At 34.0% G+C, this 23,549-nt stretch overlaps 1 protein-coding gene across 1 annotated transcript in view; it reads right to left on the bottom strand.

Annotated features, from left to right (window-relative positions):
- Positions 1-23,549, bottom strand: part of LAMB4 (laminin subunit beta 4) — a 125,861-nt gene that overhangs the window by 65,217 nt on the left and 37,095 nt on the right. The window contains exons 16-20 of the mRNA XM_051962414.1: positions 14,182-14,303; positions 12,633-12,753; positions 8,655-8,829; positions 4,049-4,192; positions 417-648 (exon numbers count right to left, since the gene is read on the bottom strand). Coding sequence (XP_051818374.1) covers positions 417-648; positions 4,049-4,192; positions 8,655-8,829; positions 12,633-12,753; positions 14,182-14,303 — 794 coding nt within the window. The remainder of the gene's footprint in view (positions 1-416; positions 649-4,048; positions 4,193-8,654; positions 8,830-12,632; positions 12,754-14,181; positions 14,304-23,549) is intronic.

Here is a 23,549-nt window from a genome sequence, read left to right as displayed (position 1 = left end):
ACAGGTTGCAGAGAAAGCACCAATTTGCATTAATAGAGGGAGTTTCCTCATCTAAGAGATTCTCATAACAATTGATAGGTCTAGATTCTATCTTTATTGTTATAAAGCAAAGTCTTTGATACCATTTTATCTCTCCTCTTCTCTCTCTGTCTCCTTCTCCCTTTCTCTGTTCCTCTCCTTTTCTCTTATGTAGCAAAGTCTAGCACAGTTCCTTGCCCATAGTTGGCTGCTCAGTAAATATTTACTGCTTTGAACAGCAAGCTAGTAGACTGCCAAAAACCTCTGTAACAGATGTTTTAACCTCCATTCTGCTGTGTAAGTAAACATCGACTCAGTAATCTTTCAGAGAAGTGACTCAGTTACTCAAAGGCAAAACCAGAACAGATTTTTTTTTCAAGTTTGTTCCAATTCCTTACCTTTCACAATGAAGTCCAGCTGTAAATCCTCTGCAGTTGAAGCATGACCCAGTCTCTGGGTCACAAAGTTCTGCAAAACCATTGCAGAGACAAGGACGGCAATTGGGAAATCCAAAATAACCAGGCAAGCACAGATCACAGCGATGACTTCCAATGTCCCCGTGGCAGGAGCACTGCCCTGTTATCTGATCACATATGGTGCTCTTGGAGCCTTGAGGATGGCACTCACATGCTAGGTAAAGCAAAGAATCAGAATACAGAGGACAGTCTCACTGCTTTTTTTTTTTTGGAGAAGAACAATGGGATAAAGGCGGAGTAAAATAATTTTGTAATCAAAATGAAGAACAGTTGTCAGACTTAACAAAGTACTTTATATATAGCTGACATCTAATCCTTTTTTGAAAACAAGAAAAAAACAAATTTCTTATGACTTAAAAGTTCCTCTATGTAATCCAAATTAATACATTTTTCTAGATAATTCATTTTTTTTTGTTTTGCACTGAAAAATCTTGATGAATTATCTCTCTAGGAAGATTCCAATTTACATATGAAATTTTCCAGGTTAGATCAGGGAGTGCTTACTTTTTAATTTTTTTTGGAGTGAGAGGTGGATAACTGAAAAATCACTTGAATGTCATATATGGAGCTTTGCTTTCTTAGTTTCCTCAGCATTTATCTCAGTGCTTGACACATGTTTTGTGATTGAGTAAATTTCCACACATGCGAATGAAACCATTTTTCATTTGATAAAATGACATTTGGATAGAATGATTGTTTGACTTAGGTAAGTTTATTGTGTAACAATCATTCTGATAAGGCTTATGAGGGTGCTTCAATCATTACAGACCCCAGGAAGTTGCATTTCTTCCTATCTTGAAAAAAAGACGGAGCTATTATTGTGTAATAGATTTGGGAGGGCAAGGTTTTCTGCTACAGAGGTAGTTTTTAAATTTCTCTGGAGAAAGACACAATAAGAGTGAATTAAAGAGAGTAAGAGATAGCAGGAGAAGCAGCAGCAGCAGTAGTAGATATAGGATACTTTTGGGAAGACTTCATCTAAGATTTGTGTATTAGCTCAAGCATTTTCCTTTCCTTGGCATAATGTTGGGCTTATTAAGAAGATTCAGCAGGGGGTGAAGAAATTATGCCTATTTGGAAAAATCACTAGAACAATGGTGAATTTACCCCATTCTTTTATTTTCCTTTCTGTTTCATTTCTGCATGCATATAATTGGTGGCATCATTTATTACTAAGTATTTCTCTGCTATTTTAAATTTTGGGGCTGATTTTCATATTTTTTTAACAATAGATTTCTCTACAAAAATAAGAATATATGTGATTAAGAGTGTCGAGAGATCTGTGGGTAGTTGATTATATCACATTCAACTTGCTAAGAGACCAACCCATCAGCCTGGAAATCAAGAGATTGCTTTGGGGCTCAGAGTATTTTATCAATTTTATTTATAATCTATATTTTTAAAGTTTTCCAAGTCACAAAGAAAGGTAGTCATGTGAAACTGGAACTTTTCTTTAGACTAAAACTTTTATAACCTAATCTCATTATCATTAAATAAACATGTGGCTCTGTATATCCTTCTTTTATCCCCAACCCTGAAGGTGAGAAAGGAAAGGAGGAATAGTAGTAGTGCCCTCAAGAAATGGTCATACCTTGAACCAGGATAGGAGGGTAGAGATTTGATCAGTGAGAATTAATTCTATTCACTCCCCTGAAGGGAAAGGGGTAAAAAATACAATTCATCCAAATTGTTTGTAGTGACTTTTGTTAGACATGAATTGTATAGAAAGCTCTACCTAAAACTCTGAGGTGCATTGCTCATGTTTTGGTTTGGGTACTTGACCTGTGAGGTCTATTATAAAGCTGAGATTTTGTGTGGAAAATAGACAGACAAAATCCTTCCATTTATAATTTGCACCATGGAAAAGAAATCCCAGCCTAATGATCTGCCTGGTTATATGACAGGCAAGAGTAACATGACACCTTCAACATCTTGAGGGATATTGGAAGGTCCATCTATTCAATTTTTTTCCTTCTTTTAGTACTTAAAATTCTTACCATTATGATCATCTAGACAAGAAATAAACTATATAGTAAGGTGCAAAACACATTAGATTAGAATTCAGGAGAATTGAGTTCAAGACTCTACTGCTTAATTCAACATAAAGAATATTATAAATATAATAAACTATATTAATAAAATGAGTAATGAAAACAATATGATTGTAAAACATAAAGAAAGAAAAAAGAAAATTCTACCTAAGTAGAAAATTACCAGCAGGGTATACCAACTAACTCTCTGGCTCATTTATTCATGCTTTTACTGCCCAAAAGGGGAATTTAATTGAAGTTCTTAGAAGGATTCTGGTGTGAATTATAAATTATATATGATATATAAATCATATATGTTATATATAACATAAATTACAAATAAAATATGAATTATAATAAGGACCAATATTTCTTCAATGTTTAAAAAACTTTTTATCAGAGACTATGTTTTATAATCATTAAATCAATCAATATTGATTGAATGTAGGGAAAACACAAAAATGGAAAAAAAAAACAATTCTTGCTGTCCTAGAGGATCAAGTCTAGTAGGTCTTATATTCATATAATTTTTCATTTCTCTCCAAGCTGCATTTCTTATTTTCTGGATTGTCTTTCCAATTCCTTAGAAACCTGTCAACTTTGGAAGCTCACTTTATCTTTGGATTTCACACATTAAAACTACCCTTTGGCCTTTCTCTCTGAATGACTGCTGATTTTTCCAATAATCTCCTTTTTAAGAATGAATCCCAAATTAGCAATGTCCTCATTCTTTTTGAGGCTGCACGACTGACTCTACTGGAATTTTTGTATAATGCCCTATACACAGAGTATCTTCATCTCCCTTTCCATCTCCTATCCTGCCCCCCCCCCCCAAAGAAATAAAGCTCTCTTCCACCTCCAAGGCGGTAACAATACTTGCAGCCTTTCAGGAAATACTGGACTTCAAGCAATGATCCCACGCCAGTGTTCCAGGGTCACCATTCCATTTACCCACCTCCAACTGGACTTTGGATCTGCTCTCCAACAACTGGAGTAGCCAGTCAGTCAATATTGCATGTGCCAAATACCATGTAAAGAGCTAGGAATACAAAGAAAGGCAAAGATAGCCCTTGCCTCCAAGAAGCTCACAACCAAATATAGCTCTAACAAGCAAAAAAAAAAAATGTACCAAAAAACTATGTACAGGATAAATAGGCAGTAATTAAGAGAGAAAAGACTTTTCACAGTCTGACCCATACAGTTTCTGGAGCTTACTCTAAGTGCAAATAATCCTAGTCATAAGTCTAGTCAAATAAGATTGAGATTTGACCAATGTGGCTAGTTTATCTGTGTAATTTAGTTCACTTTTACTTAAATCACCCATCTCATTAAAAAAAAAAAAAGAAAATTATTCAAACATTCAATTATATTTTGACAATATTTGATTTAAAATGTTTGTATGAAATATCCAACTATATTTTGACAGTATTTGATTTAAAATGTGTGTGTGTGTGTGTGTGTGTGTGTGTGTGTGTGTGTGTGTGTATGTGTGTGTGATCTTTCACACTGTTCTTTGGTACTTACGGTGACATCCATGATGGCCCAAACCGTAGGCTCCTGCAGAACACCGATCACAGCAGCGTCCAGCCACGTGGGGTTTACACTGACACTGGCCTCCCACTTTGCTGCAGCTTGACCCTGTGGAGCCCTGAGGGTGACACTTACATGCTGTAAGCAAAAAAAAAAAAGGAGACGGAGGCAATGAGCAAAAGAATCACTTTGGTTCTCCTTTGAGTGATTTTTAATGAGACCCACAAACTCCTAAGTGGGTACAAACTATGAGGAAATTGCTATTTCAGCCTAGTCCTGGATCTCAAGGAACAGAATAAAATCCTATCTACCTTTCATTTAATTATAGCCTTTATTTAAAATATATGTCAGTCATGAAATATTCATTCACTCACAAAAGATGCAAGGAAACTTGGGCTTCTATTTCACCGTCATTATTGAAATTCCTGTCTTGAAGCTATACAGAGAACCGCAATTCAGCACATAGAGCCTGGAGCCAGGAAGACCTGAGTTCACAAATGACCCTACATATTTTAATAGCTGTGTATCCTTGGACAACTTTTGTAAGCCTCAGTTTCCTTATCTGTAAAATGGGGATAACAATATTTGCCTCCCAGGGTTGTTGTGAGGATAAAATGAAATAATATTTGTAAATTGTTTTGTTATAGAAGTGTAACACTAGAAGTGTTATACAAATGCTAACTTTTATTATCATTGTTATTATCATTTGTTATCATTGTAGCCACTAGAGACAGTGACTGAGGGAATTACAGTCTGTGGGGCTTTAGGTCACCAGACTGAACTAGACCTTATTTGTTGTTGTTATTCTTTTTTTTTTCCCTCAGACAATTGGGGGTTAAGTGACTGGCGCAAGGTCATACAGCTAGGAAGTGTTAAGTGTCTGAGACCAGATTTGAATTCAAGTCCTCCTGACTTCAGGGCTGGTGCTCTCTCCATTGCCTCTGCTGTTGTTACTCTTAATGAGTCTGTCTTTTGGTCCTAAAGTAGCATTAAAATCTTTGCCAAATTCAAAACTGATAGAATATTTGGTATTTTTACCTCAGTGACTATAAGACTTGAACTTGTTTTAGATAATAATGGTCATCAATATTTATTTAATGCTTTAAAGCTTGCAAAGTCCTTTACATATATTATCTCCTTTGAAACATAACCATTCTGAGAGACAGTTACTATATGTATTATTATCTGCATTTTATAGATGAGGAAACTAAATTTAGGGATCTTAAATGACAGCTGGTAAATGTCATCTTATTACCTATTAGAAGCTGGGTCTTTCTGACTTCAGACTCAGAGGACCATCTCCTATGTCATGTTGCCTCTTCCATTGTGCATTGGACTTTCTGATTTGTTTCATTATTGACACATAAGCCAAAATTAATATGAGATGATAGTACAAGCTCCCTGATAATGAGGTGTTGGAATATAGCCAATTCATTAGCACTCAAGCGGTATTTGATATAACCAAATACTCAAGTTGATAAGTATGATTAATAGTGCATGGAGATATTAAATAGAATTTTAAAAGCCCTCCATTTGTCAAATGCTCAGTCTGTGCCATACAATATCTTAAGTATTGAGGACAGAAATAAAAATTTGAGCTTGTCTCTGCACCCCAGGAATATGTTATCTAACTGGAGGAGACACAGTTAAAGAAGGATTCATTTTTATAGCAGACAGAAAGGGGAAGGAGGAAAGGCAGAGGGTAAGACTTCAGGGACATTGAGAGTAATGGCAGAGCAAATAATACTCTACCAGTCAGTCAAAAAACATTTATTAAGCACCTACTGTGTTCCTGGCACTACTAAGTTCTGGGGATACAAAAAAGGAAAGAAGAAGATCCTGCTCTTAAGAATCTCATAATCTAATGAATACCCTAGCAGTCAATCAAAAAACATTTACTAAGCACCTACTATGTTACTAGCACTGCTAAGTTCTGGGGATACAAAAAAAGGAAAGAAGCAGATCCTGCTCTTAAGGATCTCATAATCTAACGAATTCCCCTTCCAGTCAGTCAAAAACATTTATTAAACACCTACTGTGTTCCAGGCACTGCAAAGTTCTGGGAATAAAAAAAAAAAGGAAAGAAGCAGATCCTGCTCTGAAGGATCTCATAATCTCATGGGGAAACAACATGTAAACATCTATGTAGAAACTAGTACATACAGGATAAAATGGAAATAAATAAAGAAGGAAAGTATTAGCATTAAATAGAATTAAGAAAAGATTTTGGTAGAAATGGGGATTTTAATTAGGTTGACTGAAGCTAAGGAAGCCATGAGGAGGGAGAGCATTCTAAGTATAGGGAGAAGCAAGTGAAAATTCCTGGCATCTGGAAATGGAATGTCTTATGCAAGGAACAGCAAAAAGGCCAATGTTACTGGATCACATAATAAGAGAGGTGCTGTATTAAGAATGGAAAAGAGGGAGTAAGCTTTGAAGGGCTTCTAATACCAAATGGGGGATGGCAGATTCAATGGTTAGTGTGGAATGGGGTTCTGGGATATATACACCAAAGGTGGGGATATGGGGGTGAAAATCCTGACAAGTGGGGACTAATCAATGAAGCAATAAGAATTGGTTAGAGAAGAGAAAGGGTCATAGCTTCTCTCAGTGGTAGCAGTTGGTGCTGGTCTGTCTTCCCGCTGTGGCTAGGGCCATTTGGCCAACTTATGGGAATGTCCACGAACAGAGTGGAAAGTAGGATCATAGGAACAAAGATTTAGATGAAACAGAAATAATATAGTTAAATCCCTTCAATTAATAGATGAAGCCTGAAGAATCTACATGATTGACCTTAGATGACATAAATAATAAGTAACAGAATTGGGATGGAAACCCAAGTCTTCTACCCAAATCCAGTGTTTTTTGTTTTCTCCTCAATGTACCAAATATTTGAATGACACAGTGAAACATAACTATTGAACATTGATGATAGAATGACTACTCACTAAGGATGGGATAACTGACAAAATAAAATAAAAATTATTATTTTAATTATAATTTGTTGAAATATAAATTTACTGTATTGAATATTCTGATAGAGAGTCATAGTTAAAACTTGGAAAGCACAAGAGTGGTCATAAATCCAAAGAATGGAAAGAATTAGTCAGGGGTAGATGGGAAATATCCATTTATTAATGTACAAAAAGTGCTTTATATTTTTAAAGTGCTTAATAAATGCTTACTAAATTAGTATTGTTTTATTTAATTGATTATTATATGAAACATGCTTTTTCTTTTGGTTATCAGAAGAAATTATCCTTGTTCTTGATTTCCTCAAGGGATATTTGAAATCACAAAGTTGGAAAGGACCTTAGAAATTAGCTAGTCTCACCTGTCCTTTACCTTTGCAGTTTCTCCAATAGTTCATATCTAGCCTTTAAGATTTCTAAGGAAGGAAGATCCCAGAACCTTTAAAAAACCAATTGTGAGTAGAGCAGATAAGAAAGAGCTAGGAGAATTCCTTTGTTTTCAGGGGCATAACTCAGGGACTCATCAATCATTCTAGCCTTTTCTAACCAGGAAAAGAACCTAATTAGCCTACATTAATTCTTTTTGGCTTCTTTTTTCCCCCTTTATGCCAAAAGGATCTATATAATTCAGAAAGATTACATTGTACTGGAAAGAATGCCTATTTGGAAGTTAGGTAATGTAGGTTATAGTCTTGGCTCTATCATAAACTATGATCTTGTAAAAGTCCCTTAACTTAACTGGGTTTTATTTTTCTTTTTTTAAAATGTGGGAATGGATTAGATGATCTCTAAGGTTCCTTTTAGTATTTATAGTTTCTAATTCTAAGAAAATACACCCATGAGTGCAGGATTAAATATTTTTACCAATTAAGAATGTAAGACAAATTTATATATACTTGAAATATTTTATGATGAGACTGGGATGTTGGGAGGTACAAATTGCTTATACACTGTGATGCGATGCTTCCTCTAAAGTTACTGAAGAAACATCTGAGGTAGTAAGTGAATTACTAATTCTTTATTTCTTCTTAGGTACTTACGAGAACTGGATGGTAGGAAGAGCATTGATTTTTGAATAATTTGAGTGTATGCAGAAGTTGGTCATAGAGCTAAGGAAATAAGGTGGTAAAGTACTTGGAGAAGAAATAGAGTAAATGTTGGAGAAATTTGGGGAAAGCTGGGAGGAGCAATGGAAGAAGGTGATGGTATTTGGGCTGTTCGTTCAAGGATCTCTTCTTTTTGTGGTCATTATTGGGTATAGGGGTATCTGTCTTAGTCCAGGCTTCTCCTTACTTGACTATGAGCATCAATATTCCCTGTACTTATATAGGCAACTAGTGATGATGGTGCTATGAAATAACTTATGCAACACTTCATATCTGCATGATACTAGATAAGCTCATTCCTATTTTTCATCTCTAGAGCAGTTGAAGATCTGCAGTTTCCTTAGTGTAATAAACTATGGTACACTTCATACACAAACTATTCTTGGGACAAATAGATAGTACTAATATTTTCTTTTGAAGGACATTTGGAACTATTATTACAGAAATTCTTTCTGTTCTCTCTTTCTAAAAAACACATCAAGATGACAATATCTAAGTACAATTTTTTAAACATGTACTTACCAACTGCTCCATTGTGTATCCTAGCAGATATGCTAACTACAAGCCTTTCACACCAGTCAGGCAAAATTTGATGATGTGGTTTCGAAGCAATTTCTATACAGTTGTTTACTTGGTGCTCATCTAAATGTTTACTGCAGAAATTCTCTACTGAATCAATTTGAGGAATAAGGCCAAGCTTTTGATATAAAAAAAAATCGTAAATATGTAATTAAAAACAGCCAATAATCTTATGTGACAACACTTTTTAATACTTTAAACTGATCACTTCTACAATATATGACAAATATAACACAATTAGCCTATAACATATCAAAACTTCAAGGATATATAACTTAATTATTATGGATGTTTCCTGTACCACTTAAGATATCACCTCCATTCCCACCATAAATAACGATCTTCTAGATATCCTTCCTTTCTCTGTCAACTTTGTTTGTCAGCAGAGTCCCAATTTAAGCTCTTCTGCAAAGAAGTACAGTAACTCTCTATTTGAGAGTTAATAGATAACTTAGGGATCAGCTGGCACATTCTTCTCATTTTACAGATGTACAAACTGAGGCCCGGGAGAAGGAATATGCTTAAAAACATGTTCCAAAGAACCAGTACTGACACCTAGATCTATGAATCAAAATGTTTTTAGCAGAAGAACCATTTCTTTTTTAAATCAAATCTTTTTTATTTTCAAAACTTTTGTAAAGATTTTTCTTTCTTTCTTTTTTATTTTGCTGAGGCAATTGGGGTTAAGTGACTTGCCTAAGGTCACACAGCTAGGAAGCGTTAAGTGTCTGAGACCAGATTTGAACTCGGGTCCTCCTGACTTCAGGGCTGGTACTCTATCCACTGTGCCACCTAACTGCCCCCTACAAAAATAATTTTCAACATTCATCCTTGTAAAACCTTGTGTTCCAAATTTTTTCCCTTTCCTTCTCCCCACCTCCTGCCCTAGATGGCAAGTAATCCAAAATATGTTAACTATGTGCAATTCTTCTATACATATTACCACAATTATCACCTTGCACAAGAAAAATCAGATTAAAAAGGAAAAAAATGAGAAAGAAAACAAAAAACAAGCAAATGACAACAAAAAAGTTGAAAATACTATGTTGTAACTCATACTCAGTCCCTATATTTCTCTCTCAGGATGCAGATGACTTTTCCATCACAAGATCATTGGAACTGGTCTGATTCATCTCATTGTTGAATAGAGCCATGTCCATCAGAAATGATCATTATATAATCTTCTTGTTGCTGTGTACAATGATCTGGTTTTACTCACTTCACTTAGCATCTGTTCATGTAAGTCTCTTCAAGGCTCTCTGAAATCATCCTGCTGGTCATTTCTTACAGAACAATAATATTCCATAACATCCATATATCACAACTTATTCAGCCAGTCCCTAACTGATGAGCATCCACTCCATCTCTAGTTTCTAGCCATTGCAAAAAGGGCTGCTACAAACATTTTTGCACACATATGTCCTTTTCCCTTTTTTATAATCTCTTTGGGTTACAGGCCCAGTAAAAACACTGCTGCATCAAAGTGTATGCATAGTTTGATAGCACTTTGGGCATGGTTCCAAATTTTTCTCCAGAATGGTTGTATCAGTTCACAATACACCAACAATGTATTAATGCTCCAGTTTTCTTCATTCCCCTCCAACATTCATTATTATCTTTTCCTGTTATCTTAGCCAATTTAAGAGGTGTATAGTGGTACCTCAAAATTGTCTTAATTTGCATTTCTCTATTGATAGTGATTTAAAACATTTTTTCAAATGACTAGAAATGGTTTATTCATCTGAAAATTGTCTGTTCACATTCCTTGACCATTTATCAACTGGAGCATGGCTTGAATTCTTATTAAATTTGAGTCAATTCTCTATATATTTAAGACATGAGATCTTTATCAGAACTCTTGGAGGTAAAGATTTTTTACCCTGGTTTATTGCTTCCTTTTAATCTTGTCTGCATTGGTTTTGTTTGTACAAAATTTTTTTAACTTAATATAATCAAAGTTATCCATTTTGCATTCCATAATGTACTCTGGTTCTTCTTTGGCCACAAATTCCTTCCTTCTCCACAGATCTGAGAGGTAGACTATCCTTTGTTCTTCTAATTTGCTTGTAGTATAACACTCTTTATATCTAAATCATAAATCCATATTTTGATCTTATCTTAGTATAAGGTGTTAGGTGTGGGTCAATATCTAGTTTCTGCCATACTAATATCCAATTTTTGTCAAATAGCGAGTTCTTATTCGTAGCTGGAGTCTTTGGGTTTATCAAACACTAGATTACTATATTCATTGACTATTGTGTTTTGTGAACCCAACCAATTTCACTGATTGATTATTATATTTTTTGGCCAGTACCAAATGGTTTTGATGACTTCTGTTTTATAATATAGTTTTAGGTCTGGTATAGCTAGGTTACCTCCATTTGCAATTTGTTTTCATTAATTCCCTTAAAATTCTTGACTTCATCTTCCAGATGAATTTTGTTATTATTTTTTTCTATCTCTGTAAAATAATTTTTTGGGAGTTTGATTGGTATGGCACTGAATAAGTAGATTAATTTAGATAGTACTGTCATTTTTATTGTATTATCTTGGCCTACCCATGAATACTTGATATTTTCCCAATTGATTAGATCTGACTTTATTTGTGTGGAAAGTGTTTTATAATTTAAGTAGTACTGTCATTTTTTATTATATTGCCTTGCCCTATCCATAAGTACTTGATATTTTTCCAGTTGATTAGATCTGATTTTATTTGTGTAGAAAGTGTTTTGTAATTGTGTTTATGTAGTTCTTGACTTTGCCTAGGCTCCCGAATATTTTATATTATCTACAGTTATTTTAAATGGAATTTCTCTTTGTATTACTTGCTGCTAGACTTTGTTGGTAACATTAAAAATGTTGATGATTTATGTGGATTTATTTTGTATTCTGCAACTTTGCTAAAGTTGTGGATTATTTCTTGTAGTTTTTTAGTTGATTTCCTAGGATTCTTCAAGCATACCATCATATCATCTATAAAGAGTGATAATTGGGTTAAGAGGAACCATTTCTACTGGAATTAGAGAATCAAGTTTTGAATCTAGTCTTTGACATTTGGAGGCAGCTAGATGGCACAACAGAGTGGCTTGAAGTTAGAAGACATCTTCATAAATTCAAATCTGCTCTCAGACTGTGGACAAGTCACTTAACCCTATTTGCCTCAGTTTCCTCATCAATAAAATGAACAGGAAAAGAAAATGGCAAATCATTCCAACATCTTTGCCAAGAAAACCCTAAATGAGGTCACAAAGAATTGGACATAACTCAAAACAACTGAACCATTTGACAGTACCTCTGTGAACTTGAGCAAATCTTTCAGATGGGTTCATCACCTTTAGATGATATTGAAGTATATGACTTTTGAAATCCCTTCCAGTTCTAATTTCATAATCTTATGATAGAGATATGCATCCTGGCTTGGCCATTTATTATTTATGTGATCTTAAGCAAATCATTTTACTTGTTTGGGTTTCATAAGAAAATTAATAATGTTATTGGATCAGATTACATAATTCAAAACTGTGATTATATCCTTTGTGGGACCCAAATTTAGCCTAGGAAAATCAGAAAAGTATTTCTGTTTTTTTTTAATCCTAAACTTTGCTTTAATTTAATTTAATTTAATTGTGCTCAAGTATTATACTACATACTATTTTGTGAATGAAAACCAATTATAATTAGGATATTTTCATAGTCTAAAGTATTAAAATAGTTGGGATTAAAATAACTAAATTCTTTTGATTGGGGTATGAAATGGACCTGGCCTAATGAAGCATTCTAAAGTAGTAAGTATAATATAAAAATTCTAGCCCATAATTGCTTTAAATTTATGAAGGATGCAAACATATTCTCTAGATAGTTTATAATAAAGTTACCAAGGGATTTAGGTTCAAAGGAAGCAACATTCATGTTGCCACTTACCGAATCAATCAAAATATGTCCATGAGTCTGTGAATTCATAATAAATGGCTGAGAAAAATGAACATCTATAGAATACTGTATGTCTGGTTCTAGACAGACTGGTGTGGCAAATAGTGCAATTCTGTATAAAAAAAATTTACCTGGATTAGTGATAGACATCCTTGCTTACTGTTATATAACATTGTCATTCACTCATTTGTTACTTCCTTATTCATTTGACCAACATTTATGCAATATCTACTATATGCTAGATAGGGCAAGTAATTAGCACAGGGACTAGTGTGTGGGTCTTGAAATCAAGAAGACTCATCTATCTTCTTGAGTTTAATTCTATCCTCAGACACTTACTAATTGTGTGACCCTGGACAAGTCACTTAATCCTGTGTGCCTCAGTTTTCTCATCTGTAAAATGATTTGGAAAAGGAAATGGCAAACTCTTCCAGTGTCTTTGTCAAGAAAGCCCAAATGAGGTCATTAAGAGTCAGGTATGACTGAAAAATGATTAAATAATAATAACAATGAAATTGTAAGAGTCTATAAAGCTGGTCCATGGACTTTACTATGAAATCCACCCCCCCCATATTTTAAATTAAAACATATATCTAACAATCTCTACAGTAGATATTCAATGTAATTTCCATTGATGTAACTTCTCTACCTATTAAAGGCAGAAGGTATAGTTCAAAGACATTTCTGAAAATAGCTTCCAAATAATCCTACATGTTTTCCTAGCTGAAGGAGTCAGTTACGGTGTTTAGGTCTGATGCCAGATCTATTCTAGTGCACCTGGATTATAATGGATTATAAAACCACCAACTTCTGTTTTTTCATGACTAATATCTCTGAATGTGCTACATGTTAATATGCTAGAAACTGTTTCAATATATTAGCACATTCAATATGTTGATATGTGGTACAGTCATAAATAGAAGTTTAACTAAAAAAATTTGGACCTATGTAAGTCAACTAAGGGAAGAAGGAATACCATCAGGTTGTTGTTGGGGAGGACAACATGTGTGGTAAGAGAGGCACAGACTGGGAACTTAACTAGGTGCAATCACTGGTAGAAAAAAGTTGGCATCTGGCAGCTTCTTTTTTATTATATTCAGATATTTCTACATTATAGATGATCTAAAAGGGCTATCAGTGCCCCTTATATTTTAACACCATGGGACAAAGCTCCAACTGGCCTACCCCAGTTATGGCCCTGCATTTGGCTATAGAGAATTAAAACAAATTGATATTCCCTTCTTAGGGGAACAGGATAGGACAACTGTTTTGATCTAGTGTTCTGTTTGTCAGGATGGCTTTTATTTATGCTCTATTAAAAGTCCTCAATGGAATCCAATCACTGATCTCAATTTCTCACCTTAATCTTTTTTTTTTGGAGCTGAAGGGAATACAAAAACTAATTGAACATGCCTTTTTTCATCCTAGTCATATTTTAATTTCTCACATTTCAAAGCAACTCCTATTTACAAATTTTTAGCATGCCAATAATGTCCAAATATATAACTCTGGAATATATAAGAAAGGCTGATAGTCCTACCTCCCAGAAGCTGGTAAGGTCAGAGTCTGAGGCTCTTGTAGGTATGCTTTATGTCTGCAATATTCACTTCTTGAAGGTCCAGAAGAGCGAATCTCCATGTGGGCTGTCCAGTCAGCTGAAGACTAAATATTCAATAAACAAAAAGTTGTATTGAGGAAGGGGGAGAATTCTATCAAGTATATGACATAAATAGACATGACACATGACATTCATGACATTGATAAAGGCATGGAACTGAATTTATAACCAATCACTCACTTGAATTGTGAAGTAGAGAGAAGATACATTTTTACTGGCTGTAGCTGTGCTCAAGACCTAGAAAAACTTGACACTGACAACTAGTTTAACCTTAACTATCACCCCTCAAGACAAAAACAATTCTTGACAACACCCTCTGGATTCGAGAACAGTCTTGTAATTTGGAAGACTCTTTGGGATTATTAAATGATATTGCGTAAACATAGGCTAATTGCCCGTATTCTGGAAGCTGTTCAAATTGAGGCTGATTACAAAGCTGTTAAAGATGTGTCTAGTCTATGGACAAACACATAATTTATCATCTCAGGAAGGCTTTTGTGTGCATTTGCCAACTCAAAATTCATTAAGGTTCTTTGGTTGATTTAAGATAGTGTGGGAAGATTAGCATGCTCATCATTTCAAGATAACCAGAGCTCTAAATTCCAGCTGCAAGAGTGAAGGTGGTTGTGAGCAGAGCTGTAAATTAGTATGGTACTAACTGTTCTGTACTATAGTTACCCTTAGCCGGCCCTCCTTTAACCCTTCCCATTGTCCCTGTGTACTGTAATTTATATGAGGCCTGCTTTCTTTTCATTACTATTATTTATTTATCTGTAAACATTCTTATCTTTTTAAATTTTAAGTTCCCAAATCTCTCCCTTCCTCCTACTTCCTCCCCCGCCACTGACATGGCAAATAATATGATTTCAATTATACATGTGAAATCATGAAAACATTTCCATATTAGTCACATTTCAAAGAAAAAAAGAGAGGAAAATAAAGTTAAGAAAATTAGACTTCAATTTGCCCTCAAAGTTAATCTAAATAGAAGATAGCATTTTTTCATCATAAGTCTTTTGGAAGAGACTTGGATTGTATTGATAAGAGGAGCCAAGTCTTTTACAATTTCATGGAATTATAAATAACTTTGATTTCGTCTTCTGAGAATTACCTTTTCATATCCTTTGACTACTTCTTTTGGGAAATGGCTCTTTTTTTTTTTTTTAATAAATTTGACTCAATTTTATATTTACCATATACTTGAAAAATGAGGTCTTCCAGAGAAACTTGCTGTAAATTTTTTTATATTATTTCATTTTCCATGGTAACTTTTTAAAATAATATAGTTTCTCTGATTATCTCTTTTAATTAAGTCTATTTTTGCTTTTGCTTTGTTTAAGATCATGATTGCTATCCCTGCTGTGTTTTTTTTTTTTAATTTCACTTGAAGCTTAACAGATTTCATTCCAGCTATTTATTTTAACTCTCTGTGTTTTTCTTTTTCAAAGATGTCTTGTAAAAAAAACCCAAACATATTGTTGGATTCTGGATTCTAATCCATTCTGCTATCTGCTTGTTTTGTAAGTTATGACTATTGTATGTTTCCCTCCATCCCATTATCTTTCTTTTATTTCCAAGCCAAGCAAAGGGTATTTATTTGAATATTTCTTTGGGTAAGAGGTGATGCATCCTATAGGTCTTCTTAAAGGAAAGGGACACCCAAGGAGAATAAGGGACACCCAAGGATTTACAGGAGAATTGGGACCAGAGGATGACAGAATAATTGGGGCTGAGGCAGCAGTTAAGTTTCTATCATTCCCCCCTCAAAGAACTGGGACTCAAATTCATTTAGGCCAGGAATAAAGGTCTCATATGAAACTTCTAAAAGCTGATAAGGGGCATAGAGCTCATTCTGCTAAAGGCCCAGCAATGACAAGATGAAGATCATCTCATAATCAGAAGTTTCTTCCTTTCTTCATTCTGTCCTTTCTCAAAAGTCTATTTTGCTTCTAACTATTGTCACCCTTGATCCACTTTCTCCTTTATCATCTCTCCCCCTTTCCCTTATTCCTTTTTCCTCCTTTCTCCTATTGGGTAAGTTACATTTCTATCCATAACTGAGTATATATATATATATATATATATATATATATATATATATATATATATATATATATTCTTAGCTCTTTGAATGAATTTTGGTGAGAGTAAAATTCAAGCATTGCCTGCTAAGCCTCCATTTCCTCCTCCAATGTAAAAGCTCTTTCTTGTCTAAAAGGTAAAAAGAAAGTCACCATTTTATCTCTCCCTTTCTCCTCTTACTACATCCCTCTTCTTCCCCCCCTCATTTTTTCTGGAATAACTGCCAACTATTTTTAACTGTCCTAATAATCATAAAATTCTTAGAATTTATAGTTATCATTTCTCCATATAGGAATGTAAACCATTTAATTTAATTGAGTTATATTTATTTTAGTTTTAAATACTTTAAAAATATTTAGTATTTTGTTTCTTCCCAATTACACATAAAAATAATTTTTAACATTCATTTTTAGATCTTTAAGTTTGAAATTCTTTCCCTTCATTCTTCTCTACTCACCTCATTGAGTAGCATATAAAACATATTTTCATATTAGTCATGTTATAAAAGGAAAAAAAAACCTCAAGAAAAATAAAGTTTTAAAAGAGTATTTCAATTTGTAGTCAGACACCATCAGTTGTCTGGGGATAGATAGGATTTTCATTTCGTCCAGATTGTTTCTGGATCATTATATTGTTGAGAATAGCTAAGTCATTGACAGTTTACAGCTTACAATTTCTCTGTTGCTTTATACACAGCACATTTCACTTTGCATCAACTCATGTAAGTCTTGCCAGATTTTTCTGATAGCATCCTGATAGTTATTTCTTAAGGAACAATAGTATTCCATCACAATCATAATATAGCACAATTTGTTCAATCTTTTCCCAATTGATGTCGTCATACAATTTCCAATATACTGCCACCAGAAAAGAGCTGCTATAAATATTTTCCTACATACTAGTCCTTTTTCCTTTTTTGTTAAATCTCTTTTGGGTTGTTGACCTAGTAGTGACACGGTTAGGTCAAAAAGTATGCATAGTTTTATAGCACTTTGGGCATAGTTCCAAATTATTCTGCAGAATGGTTGATTTGGTTCACAATTCCACCAACAGTGCATTGATGTCTCATTTTTTCCACATCCTCTCCAACATTTGATATTTTCCTTTTCTGTTATATTAGCAAATCTAATGGGGATGAGGTAGCACTGCAGAATTGTTTCAATTTGCATTTCTCCAGTCAAAAATGATTTAGTGTACCTTATCATATAGCTATAGATGGCTTTGATTACTTTATTTGAGAACTGTTTATATCTCTTGATCATTTGTTAATTGGGGAATGGCTTCTATTTTTATGAATTTGACTCAGTTTTCTATATATCTGAGAAATGAAGCCTTTATCAGGAAAAACTTGCTTCAAAAAGTTTTCCCCTAAAATTATGATTCTAAATGTATTCCTTCTATCTTGTTCCTGGCTGTCCCTTCTCAAAAAATGTTTTGCTTCTGATTGTGCCCTCCCTCAATCTGCTTTCCCTTTCATCAACTCCTCCCTTCTTTTATCCCTTTCTCCTCCTACTTTCCTGGACAGTAACATAGATTTCTATATTTTATTAAATGTGTATATTACTTTCATTTTAAGGCAATTCTCATAAGAGTAAGATTTACTCACTCTTCCTTCCCAGCTATCCTTCCAGTATAAAAACTTTTTTCTTGCCTCTTTTATGTGAGATAATTTACCCCATTTTATCCCTCCCTTTCCCTTTCATCCAGTGCTTTTATCTTTTGTACCCCTTAATTTTTTTTTAGATACCATCCTTTTCTATTCAATTCACATCTGTGCTGTGTATATCTACTTCTAACTTCTAACTAGATGTATCTAATACATCTAAGAATGAGAAAATTTTTATGAATTATAAGTATCATCTTGTAAACCATGTAAACCATGGTTTATAATCCATCCTTGGATTGTAAACAGTTTAACCTTACTAAGTTCATTATAATTTCCCTTTCCTATTTGACCTTTTTTATGCTTCTCTTCAGTCTTGTATTTGCAAGTCAAATTTTCTATTCAGCTCTGGTTTTTTCATCAAAAATGCTTTTAAATCTTTCATTGATAATCCATTATTCCCCCTGAAAGATTCTACTCAGTTTTGCTAGGTAGGTGATTCTTAATTTTAATTCTAGCTTATTTGCCTTCTAGAATATTATATTTCATGTTTTCTGATCCTTTAATATGGAAGCTACTAAATCTTGTATAATTCTGACTGTGGCTCCATCATAATTTAATTGTTTCATTCTAAATGCTTTCAATATTTTTTCCTTTACCTGGGAACTCTGAAATTTGGCTATACTATTTGGGGGAATTTTCATTTTGGGATCTTTTTCTGGAGGTGATTGGTGGATTCTTTCAATTTCTATTTTTTCCTATGGTTTGAGAATATCAAGTCAGTTTCCCTTCATAATTTCTTGAAAGATGTTGTCTAAGCTCTTTTTTTTTTATCATGGCTTTCAGGTAGTCCAATAATCTTTATATTTCTCTCCTGAATATATTTGTCAGGTTAGGTTTTTTTTTTCAGTACGATATTCCACATCATCTTCAATATTTGGTTTTGTTTTTATTGTTTCTTGGTTTCTCATAAAGTCATTAGCTTCCATTAGCTCAATTCTAATTTTTAAGGAATTATTTTATTCAGGGAGCTTTTGTACCTTTTTCCATTAGTCATTTTTCCTTTTAAGGAGTATTTTCTTTAGTGAATTTTTATTCTTCTCTTTTCATTTGACCAACTCTGCTTTTTAAAATTATTTTCTTTAGACTTTTTTATGTCTGCTTATCAATCTGTTCATTTTTTCATGACTTTCTTGAATCATTCCCATTTCTTTTCCCAGTTTTTTTCTCCCTCTTTTGCTAGATTTTCAAAATTCATATTTTTTGAGACCAATTCATATTTTTCTTGGAGACTCTGGGTGTTGGAGCTTTGACTTTGTTTTCTTCTAAGTGTGTTTCAATCTTCCTTGTCACCACAGTAACTTTCTATAGCCAGAATTTTTTTCTGTTTGTTTATTTCTTAACTTTTAGCTTTTTGTTAAAATGGGACTGTGCTTCTGGAATTTTGGGTGCACTGTTCCAAATTTCAGGGGCTCTGTGCAGCTGTTTTCAGAGGTACTTCTAGGGACCTGTAAGTTTTTAGTTCTTCCAAGACTGGTATGACCTATGGAGAGGTGCGTTTAGTACTACTCTCCTGGCACTCTTTTCTGCCCTAGAACTGTGTTGAAGGTCCTTGTTCCCCTGTTGCCTCAAGGCCTGGTGTGGTAGTGTTCCTCCCTTCACCCTGGGATTGCCCAGGACTGTGACCCAAATCTGAATATAAGCAAATCAAGTGTCCCGTCCCCAGTGCCAGCAAAGAGATCCTTGCAATTTCCTTTTGAACAATTTTCAACCCTCTCATTGTGTGAGCTAATATATCTGGGAGTAGAAATTGCTGCTGCTGCTGATTCAGTAGCCCCTAAGACCTGCTCTTGGTTTGCTGGGGCCTGGTCTCTGTTGGAGTGGTCCCTGAACTGTGCTTCTTTGTAACTCAGATGTAAAAGTCATATCGACCTTCTTAGTTGTCTTTGGCTGGGAAATTATTTCTCTTGCCCATCTGAACCTTTAAGAACTATTTAATGGCATTATTTTAAAGTGTTTGGAGGAGTTTGGGAGAAAGATCAAATAAGTCACTATCTCTATTTCCACTTATGGTCACTCTTTCACGTTTACCTTTTTATGCTCCTCTGGAGTCTTCTGTTTGAATAACAGATTTTTTCTGTTCAGTTCTGAGTTTTTCATCAGGAATGCTCGAAAGTGCTCTATTTCATTAAATATCTATTTTCTCCCTGGAGGATTAAAATCAATTTTTTTTCTGGGTACATAAATCTTGGTTGTGATTCTAGCTCCTTTGCATAGCGGAATATTATATTCCAAGACCTCTATTCCTTTTTTATGGAAGCCACTAAATCTTATGTGATTCTGACTGTGGCTCTAAAATATTTGATTGTTTCTTTCTGGTTGACTGAAGTATTTACTCTTTGACCTGGGAGTTCTGGGATTTGGCTACAGTATTCATAGAGTTTTCATTTGGGGATGTCTTTCAGGAAGTTATTGGTGAATTCTTTCAATTTTGATTTTACCCTCTGGATCTAAGATATCAGAGCAATTTCCCTGATAATTTCTTAAAATATGATGTCTAGACTCTTTCTTTGATCATTGCATTCAGGTAGTCCAATAATATTTAATTTATCTCTCCTGGATGTTTTCTAAGTCAGTTGTTTTCCTGATGGGATATTTCACCTTTTCTGAAATTTCTTCCATTCTTTTGACTTAAAAAATTGTTTCTTCATAAGTGATTGCAAGGGATAATGTCGTGTAAAAATTATCCTGGCATGGATTCTGTCAATACAAAGTTATTATTAAATAAAATTAAATTAAAAAAAAATAAAAGGTTAATAAAAAGGAAAAAAAATTGTTTCTTGATGTCTCATGGAGTCATTTGTCCAATTTTAATTATTAAGGATTTCTTTTCTTCTGTGTAATTTTGTACCTTATTTCCTATTTGGCAATTCTCTTTTTAAGAGTTTTTTTTTTCCTTAAGTGCATTTTTATGCTTCTTTTACCAACTATGCTAATTCTGTTTTTTAAAGTGTTATTTTATTCAGTATTTTTTGGGTCTTCTTTTACCAACCTTACATACTATTTTCATAATTTTCTTGCATCAATTTCATTTCTTTTCCTAATTTTCCCACTACTACTTTAAACTTTTTAAAATTCTTCTAGAAATTTTGCAGTTTCAGTCCAACCATCAATTTTGAGGGTTTTTTGTTTTGTTTTGCTTTTTTTGTTTTGTAGTTGTCTTCACATTGTTGCCTTCTTCTGAGCTTATGTTTTGGAGTAACTTTTTATGTCACATTCTTTTTGTTGTTGTTTGTTCATTTTCTAGTATATTTCTTGACTTTGAATTTTTTCCCTGGGGGAGGACAGGAAGGGAACAAACTGTCCCAAGCTCTAGGCTTTTTTGTGCTACTATTTTTAGAGCTAGTTCTGGGGGTTTACATATTTTTGGTTCTTTTAAGGTAGTGTGATCCTGGAAAAGGCATTGTCACTGTTTTACTGATCTGTGTTCTAGTCTTTAAGAAGGAAGAGACCTGGTCTGCTGCAGCTCTAGTTCTCTTCTTTACAGGAAAACTATTACCAGAACTCCTGCTTTCTTTGTACTGACCACCAATGTTCCTATCTACCTTGGAACTTTGACACAGAATGTCTCTAGGATTAGAGCTCCCAAAGCTGTTGCTGCTGTGGTCATTGTTGCTCTAGACAAACTTCTACCAGACCTCTACCCTATGTGGGCTGGAAAAAATCTCACCCTACTTCTTGTTGATTCTGATGCTCCAACATTTGATTTGAGGTGTTATTTTAAAGTTATTCAGATGACTATTTGAAAAAAATTGCTGGGGAAATTGGAAAATAGTATGGCAGAAACTAGACAGTGACCAACATCTAACACCCTATACCAAGATAAGGTCAAAATGGATTCATGATTTAGTCATAAAGGGTAATAATATAAGCAAATTTGGAGAGCAAGAGGTAGTTTGTCTGTCAGATCTGTGGAGAAGGAAGGAATTTATGGCCAAGCAAGAACTAGTAGACATTACAAAATACAAAATGGATAATTTTGATGATGTTAAATTCAAAAGTTTTTGCACAAATAAAACTTCAAGATTTGAAGAGAAGCAGAAAGCTGAGGTTTTTTTTTATATCCAGTTTTTCTGATAAAGTCCTCTTTCTAAAATATATGGAGAACGGATTCAAATTTGTAAGAATACAAGTCATTTCCTAACTGATAAATGGTCAAAGGATATGAATAGACAATTTTCAGATGAAGAAATTAAAGCCATTTCTAGTCTTATGAAAAAATGTTCTCAACTATTATTGATTAGAGAAATGCAAATTAAAGCAACTCTGAGGTATCACTTTATACCCCTCAGACTTCCTAAGAATTCAGGAAAAGACAATGATGAATGTTGGAGGGGATGCGGAAAAACTGGGACACTAATACATTGTTGGTAGAATTGTAAAATGATCCAACCATTCAGGAGAGCAATTTGGAACTATGTCTAAAGGACTATAAAACAGTGCATATCCTTTTATCCAGCAATCTCACTTTTGGGTAAGTGTAGGGAAAAGGACCCACATGTACAAAATGTTTGTAGTAGCCCTTTTTGTAGTGGTAAGGAAGTGGAAATTGAGTGGAAATCCATCAATCTGAGAATAGTTGAATAAGTTATGCTATAGGAATATAATGGAATATTATTGTTCAATAAGAAATGTTGAGTAACAACAAGATTATATAATGAACAATTGTAATGGATTTGGTTCTTTTCCACAATCTGATGATTCACAAAATTCCATTAGACTTGGGATGTAAAATGCCATTTGTATCCAGAGAGGGAACTATGGAGACTGAATATTTTGTATTTGTTTTTTCTTTATCATGTCTTTTCATTTTGTTCTGATTTTTCTTGTATAACATGAAAGAAATGAAAATATGTTTGAAATGATTGCACAGGTTACTTGCTGTCTTGGGGAAGGAGGAAATAAGGGAGGGAAGGAGAAAATTTGGAACACAAAGTCTTACCTTAATGAATGTTGAAAACTATATTGACATATATTTAGAAAAATAAAATACTATTGAAAATTTAAAAAAGATAAATTTGTTTGGAGGAAATGTTGGGAGCTGTCTCTAATTTGCCATCTTCACTTCACTCTCTCCAAGTCTGCTTTTCTCTCATATTAGTGAGTATGGATTCTTTAAATAACAGGCATCAAGTTTCTGTTCATGAGTACCTGTATATTTGGTCAGATTTATTTCTTTGTTTCTATTCCTACTACTCCTTTCCTTGCTTAACTGAATTTGGTCTAAGTACAAAGATACCTAGTTGTGATTCTGATCACATGGTTCAACAATGGTATCCTGTAGAATAGAAGTTTCAAGCACTATTGTATATAGCCCAAATCATCATAAATGTTAATTGAGAAACATTTAACAATATAAATAAAAATACAATAAACTCTGATGTTTTCAGTCCTATTTAACTCCTTGAGACCCTATTTGGGATTTTCTTGGCAAAGATCCTGGTATGGCTTACCATTTTCTTATCCAGTTCATTTTACAGATGAGGAACTTAGGCAAACAGAGTAAAGTGACTTGTCTATAGTCACACAGTTGCGATTACATCTT

The sequence above is a fragment of the Antechinus flavipes genome, chromosome 5 (genome assembly GCF_016432865.1).
Source record: "Antechinus flavipes isolate AdamAnt ecotype Samford, QLD, Australia chromosome 5, AdamAnt_v2, whole genome shotgun sequence".
Lineage (NCBI taxonomy): Eukaryota > Metazoa > Chordata > Mammalia > Dasyuromorphia > Dasyuridae > Antechinus > Antechinus flavipes.
Note: the sequence above shows the minus strand (reverse complement) of the source record. Positions and strands in the feature narration are given on the sequence as shown.